This window comes from Carassius auratus, chromosome 19 (assembly GCF_003368295.1).
Source record: "Carassius auratus strain Wakin chromosome 19, ASM336829v1, whole genome shotgun sequence".
Classification (NCBI taxonomy): domain Eukaryota; kingdom Metazoa; phylum Chordata; class Actinopteri; order Cypriniformes; family Cyprinidae; genus Carassius; species Carassius auratus.
The window spans coordinates 20,374,892-20,381,741 of record NC_039261.1 but is presented as its reverse complement, the minus strand read 5'-3'; the positions used below and the strand labels follow the sequence as shown (position 1 = coordinate 20,381,741).

The following is a 6,850-nucleotide window of genomic DNA, read 5'->3' as shown; positions in this document are numbered from 1 at the left end:
CTTGAGTTTATAAAAATAAAAGAAAAAATAAGATTGCATATCAAATTATTTAAAAGGTACGCTATTCAATTGATTTATCTTGACATGGTGTACCTAGTCTAAAAATACTGACCATTTTTAATTGTTTTTAAAATCAGCACATCAATAAATGTTTGTATAACTACTAATATTTATATACTATATACTAATATATTAATATATACATTTAATTTTCAGCAAACACGTATAAATATCGTTCCCATATTTAATTCGACATACTCTCGAGTTTTGCTACTCTTTTACCTTCATACCACCTTTAAACGTAAGAGCGAGAGCGCCATTTTTTTTTCTTATACGTGCGCGACTTCCGGTTTCACTATAAAGCAGTCCAACTGGTGTTTCTTGTCATTTTTTTTTTTTATTTACTGTCGTAATCATGAACCTATTGGTTTGTATGGTAATTTTACAACACTTTGTTTGATATTTAGCCTATTTATTCATATTCCATATGAATCGGAAGTCTCGCACATTCACAGAATATGCTTCCGCGTTGAAAAAAGCGGTGAACACGATAAATACTGTCTCCTAATATTATTCCTAACAGATTTCATTTCGATTCTGGCAAAGCAGAGGATAAATAATAGACTAATTAAACTAGAGCTGCAATTCCGCCAGGGACCACTGAGAGGCGCCAAATAGTAATAAAAGCGCTTCTCCATGAATTGAGATGTCAGAGATGAGAGATTTGAAACTAAAACTTTAATCTTTTTTTATTAATTTATTTTAAGTTAGCAATGACTACTGTAGTGTTAGTATGTTCTGAAGTAAAGTCACTTCCAAATGCACAGCCTCTTTTAGATCAAGATTATTTTTTTAAAACTTAAACTTTGGTAGAAGTGGATCATAATTATAAATAAATAATTTTATTATATTATATATAATGCAATTTTTTTTTACTTAATTATGTTAAAAAGAAAACAATGTCTAAGTTCATTTCTAATCATTTCTGTTTGTTTTCAATTATTAAATCATTTAAAACAATCAACATCCTTGCTTTGATTCTTCACAGCATGTGACGTACGTTTTTAATGATCTCATACCTTGCGTATTGTATAATATGTGCACGTCAACAGCGTTAAAACACACACTTTTTGTGGTAAACCATCATTATTTTTACACATACTTCCCCCAAAAACAGTCCAAAATAGCCAAGTCATGTTTGACTTTATTACCTTAAAGTAAACGGTCAGTAAATACAAACACACATGCTCAATTAAATAATAATAATAATAAAAAAGATAAACCAATACCTGATCGACTCGACTCGATCCTGAAATTATAAATATAGCGACTCTGATAGACTTCAAAGCACAAATCAAACTCGATGATAAATAGAGTTTCGAGACAATCCTATGTACAATTTCACTTTGCATTGAGAAGAGTTCAGATTCACCGTCATAGACATCAACTGCACGACTAATGTACAAAAACACACTTGTCATCTCCGAAATAGGCGTAATATTAGAGACTCTCCGTTTCCAAATCAAGAAGCACAAAATAAACCAGTTCAGTTGACAAGTACAGAATAATAAGACACGTGTGCAGCTGATGAGGAATAAACCCCTTGATTTTCTTAATTAGTTTAATAAAGTGCCTCAATAGACATGTGTGAAGAGAATCTGTAGATGCAGCGAAGTTCTGCAGTTTGTTTCATCTTTATCTGCAAGACGAGGTTATTATCCAGAAAGGACTATTTCAAATATCCAAGAACACCTGAGAGAGACCTTCTGCTGATTTAAAAATCAGTCTAGAATTCAGTCTAAATATTCAAATCAGTAGTCAAATATAATCAAAAGTGGCGTCTGATAAACTGAGATCAGTGTTCACACGTGCACACTCTTAAAAACACAGCTTCTTTAATGAACACTCATGGTTCTCTGAAGACAAGAAACACTTCAGTTCTTGAGTTGCCACACTCTTGAAAATAAAAGTTCTTTACTGGCATCAGTGGTTCCAAAACGAACCTTTAGCATCCGTTACGCAGAATGTTGTTTGTTATGGGAAAAAAATAGGCTACTTTTAGATTTTCCAAACGTTCTTTACACTGAGAAAAAAATGCTTTTTAGAACTTTTCACTGAAAGGTTCTTTGAAGAACCAAAAACGCTGGTTCTATCGCATCGCAGCGAAAAACACCATTTGGAACGTTTCGTTTTATTAAGTGTGTTTATGTACTCTGAAAAATGGTGGGTTGTATTTTTTTTATATATATAGTGGAGGCATGTTTTATAAGTTTTCAGATCAGTGTTATGGGTTCTTTAAAATACCAAGGTATTTGAGAATAAAAAGCTATTTAGAGGACCCTTTATCTTTAAGAGCACGTGTTATCTCTGTCTCTTCTCAGAGGCCGTTCTGTGCGGGTGACTGGCAGGCCGGGCTGCCCGGTACACTCTGTTCGCTGTCGGTGTCGCTGCCCTTCTTGACCCCGCTGGAGCCGGGCTCTCCCGCGCTGTGCGTCTTCACGTGTTTACTGAGATGGTCGCTGCGCATGAAGCGCTTGTTGCACACCGGACAGGCGAATCTCTTTTCCCCGGTGTGTGTGCGTAAATGCCGCTGGAGCTCGTCGGACCTGGTGAAGCGCTTCCCGCAGAACAGCCAGTTACAGACGAACGGCCTCTCGCCGGTGTGCCAACGCAAATGCGCTTTGAGGTGCGATGTCTTTCCGTATACTTTTCCGCAGCCCGGGATGTGGCAGCTGTGGAGGCCCTTTCTGCGCAAACTGGCCCCCGAGGGCCCCAGGCGCTCCGCCTCATGGCAGTTCGGACAGTCGCAGGTTGCTCTGCCGGAGTACCGCCGGCTGGATGAGCGCGGAGACCCGGCTAGCACTGCGCCGTTAGGACCTGGGCTGGTTTCTGGGTACGTGGCAGATAAAACCGGTTTGAATCCGTCCATCAGGTGCTGGCCTCCTGTGAGGAGATGCGGAGACGGACTGGCGCTGAACGCGGTGTGAGTGAGGGAGGAATACTCTGAGTTGTATCCACCCAAGGGTGAATGCAAAGAGCTCTGGAGCGCGGCGCCGTTCGCGTTTTGAACATCAATCCAACCGGTGCCCACATCCCACCAGGAGGAGCCGCCACCGGCGCTCACGTCCCCGGCGGAGATGCCACCGTGCGCGGATTTGAACCACGTCTCATACGGGTGCGCGACGCTCATCCGCGGGTAAATCCCCTGCAGAGTGTCCACTTTGGAGATGAACACCGACTGCGCGCTCGCGTCCGGAGAACTGTTGGCCACTGAAGTTTGAAACACGGGATAGTCGTTTCCAAACGGGCTGGTGGAGGCGTTGGTGCCCGTTAATGAGAACGAGCTGTTGGCGCTGAACGAGTCGTTGCGCTGCGCGCCGTACGGAGAGAGAGAACAGCTGCTGGGCGCTGCGCGTCTCCACGGGTGAAATCCTCCTTTCCCAAACGAGCCGCTGTCCGACGAGGGACTCGAGCTCCCGATTTTGTTACAGGTCGCTGCTAACATGGCCAATGGAGTGGATCCAACCCTCGGTTCCTCCTGTGACCATAAAAACATTCACATTTTCACTAAAGGCGATATTTAAAAGAAGAGCAATAAATGTCATAATCCCAAACACATTGTTTATAAAACTGATAAGAGATCAAGGACTTTTCCCTTTGCCGCATGCATATCTAAATATGCTCAATTTTACACGTGAAATAAAGAGTTGCAATACTTTAAACGCAGGCCGTTTGGCAAATTTTCCTTAAACTTTTCCTAGACAATTGATTTGTTCACTGAAACAATTCAATCGAAGTAATATAATCATAAAGAACTGATATATTACCCTTTGCATTAAATGGATTTGCTTTGCGACACTTTAAGCTATAGTTCTTCTACAAAGCAAAGAGTTGAACTTGTTTAAACTCAATCCGTTGTACTAATATTCTTGCAAACTGTTCAGAATCTGCATTGCCATTAGCAGTCCTTTTAATAAAAATAAAGCTTCCACATAGAACCAAAACTAGTTTCGGCGTTTTATAGAAGTTAGTAATGAATGCCATTTAATTTAATTTAACCTTCTGTTTTTGGTGTTTTTAAAAAACCCAGGAACCAAAACACCGATCTGATCTGAATAACCTAATGAAACATCAGTAATTATTATTGTATAATTACAGGATTCTTTGTTGAATATTATTTTCAAAGAACACTTATTTTTAAGATTGTAGCCTACTATTTGCTCCTCGAGCGCATTTCAGCATTACGCATGATTACGCACAAACACGCTTGAAGCCTAAAGAAAGTATAAAGCAAATAAAGTTTAAGCAATATTAGATTGTTCTAAAGAGCTGTATCTATACTCACCCCAAGAAGTGAAGTTGCCATCACCTGTGAAAGGTCTTTGCATTTATAAGTCCCTCGGCTGTTTTGGAGCCTTTCACCGCCCACCGCTGCACAATGCGCTCGGCTCGGGCTTTGAAGAGCCGGCGGAGCCCGCGCGACCAATCAGATCTGCGTTCTCCGGTGACGTCACCGGCGGAGCGCTCGGTGACGTGTAGCGTGGGTAAAAGTGGGAGGAGCGGGAGGCCTAGTGAACCTTTCCAGGACCCTTTTCTTAATTGTTGGGGAAACCCATGTAAGGATAACTAATATTTCAACCACTTTCAATTTAAACATCTGAATATGACATCTGAAAGAAATATTGAACAGTGCATGATTCATTTTTTTATTCTTCAGGGTCTGTGTTTTTATTCGTCAGGACTGTTGAATTGTGGGTCGGTGGGCGTGGCGGGAAACTCGAGGGGGTGGAGGTGGGTGTTGCACGTGGTGCACAAACAAGACGAGATGAACTTGCACGAGCTCTTTCCTCTTTCATCTCGTTCACAGCAGAGAGTCGTGTGTGCGTAATCCACAGGCAGGTTCTGGTCTGATTTACTCCTGTTTGTGTGGATCATTAGATCCGGTAAAATCATCTACACTTCTGTCACTGTTGTGCACATTTCCAGATAAATATAATTGCAAGCGTTGCGAAGTATAGTGGGATGCAAAAAGTCTGATTTCCATGAATGCTTTCGTTATGTAGCCTATTAGTTTCTCATTCTAATGCCTTCATTACAGATTATAATTTTAATCTTAAGAAGATATGAATTTGAGATTCACTGCATGATTTGAGAAGGTCACAAAGAGCATTTTGGCCTTTAATGCAAGCAAGAAAATCTGCCCATTCGTACAACACAGACTACAGTTCATCTATTCACGCTCACACATGTAGCCTGGGCTATACTTATTTTGTGATTTAGAAATAGCCTAAAGCCTATATATTTGTTCTGCATGTTTAAATATTTATATGTATTTTTCTAGGCTACCTAAAACTTTCTATTTATTTCCAGGTGACATGTCTATTTTTAGAGTTTGACTTGCAGATAATCGGTGTAAGCAGATTTTGTATTTTTTGGCCAGGATATCAAATGCATATGCCTATGCAGTTTCACACGAGCGTGCATCAGCATTCAGTGCACGTGGATATCGTGCGTTTAATTTGACTTTCAAATTTAATAAAGAGGTGAGCATTAATTACATGCGATTTTATTTGTTTGATTTAACGTTAGCGGGATCAGTGCAGTTTTCCGTTCATCACAATCAGTCTATAGATTATTAACCAGAATAAGACACTCTTTTGGTATTATATAATGAAATTACGTATAATTTTGTCGGCTAAGTGTATTTATCTCATTTCAGTGAGCACTTCGTATTAATTTCGCTTTAATTTTCTTTAAATCTTTTAATTTCAGGAAATGCGATATATAAATATTTCCGCAGCGATAAACTGTCAAAATAAATAAATAAATAGCCTAAATACTAAAGCATTTTTCACATGGAACCATTTTTTCCCTCCTTATACAAAATACAGAATAATCCGTCAAAAACATACAGGCTATCAACTGAGCGCATTTTTGTTTTTAAATAAAATAAATAAATAAAAATAAAGTGCGATATGGTCGTATTCGATCAGTGGTAAAGTTAACCAGAGTTCAGAGGTCATGATACAGTAGAGCTGCACATATGTGTGTGTAGAACAGATGTCTCTCTCTCTCTCTCTCTCTCTCTCTCTCTCTCTCTCTTCTTTCCCACACGAGGAAGCTGTTCTTATAATAAGCGCGTTAACACGGTCCACCGAGCAGCGACAAAACGAACCGAGAGAGAGAGGGAGGGGTACTTGAACTGTTTGCTTGTTGGTTTTTAAGGGAACTTAAGATACCTCTCTAGAAATACACAGAGAACCCGTTTAATATCCTGCAATTAAAGCCAATTGAAGACAAACCAAATAAGAAAAAATCTATGTCCGTATGCATGGTGCGGTTTGTGATCAGCAGTAGTCTACTCAATTTAAGACCAAAATTCAACCGAGATTCAATCATAACAATTAAATACAAAATGTGAAAACAAAATTAAATATGAAACATTTTATATCAGGTTTTATAGTGTAGCGCCATGTGTGTGTTTATTGGACTTGACTGTAGTTTAACAGTTCCGATGCTCAGCTGACGAAAGTAGACAAAAACTCCACAAAGTTGGGAATTCCGAAAATAACAGGATCCAGGACATTCCACTGTAAACACTGCACTTTTATCCCTCAGCATCCTTTTCATCCGCGTTAAACACAGCATATCCCGATTAAGGTCTTCTTCAGATTGTGGACGTTGCTTTGAGTAGGCTTTATTTTATTTTCAAGCAGTATTTGTCTTATAAACTCGATCTAATTCTAGTAAATTGAAATAATTTATTCACATAGTCTTTATATTCATATATAGGCTCTAAACTGTATACACACAAACATAGATGTTTCAAGAGCTCATAAAAGTATTTTCA

The 6,850-nt window shown here is 39.3% G+C and overlaps 1 protein-coding gene across 1 annotated transcript; it reads right to left on the bottom strand.

Moving 5' to 3' along the window:
* Positions 1–1,184: 1,184 nt before the first annotated feature.
* Positions 1,185–4,422, bottom strand: LOC113119757 (transcription factor Sp8-like). The gene is made up of 2 exons (XM_026289400.1): positions 4,346–4,422; positions 1,185–3,538 (listed from the first exon to the last, which is right to left on the bottom strand). Exons 1-2 carry the CDS (start codon positions 4,364–4,366, stop codon positions 2,378–2,380), a joined length of 1,182 nt encoding a protein of 393 aa, XP_026145185.1. The 5' UTR covers positions 4,367–4,422; the 3' UTR covers positions 1,185–2,377.
* Positions 4,423–6,850: the final 2,428 nt, after the last annotated feature.

Bases quoted from the DNA above. Each gene is read 5' to 3' on its own strand.
- LOC113119757 (XM_026289400.1), bottom strand. From the start codon at position 4,366: ATGGCAACTTCACTTCTTGGG. The intron at 3,539-4,345 runs GTGAGTATAGAT...TTATGGTCACAG, and splicing joins TGGCAACTTCACTTCTTGGG to GAGGAACCGAGGGTTGGATC.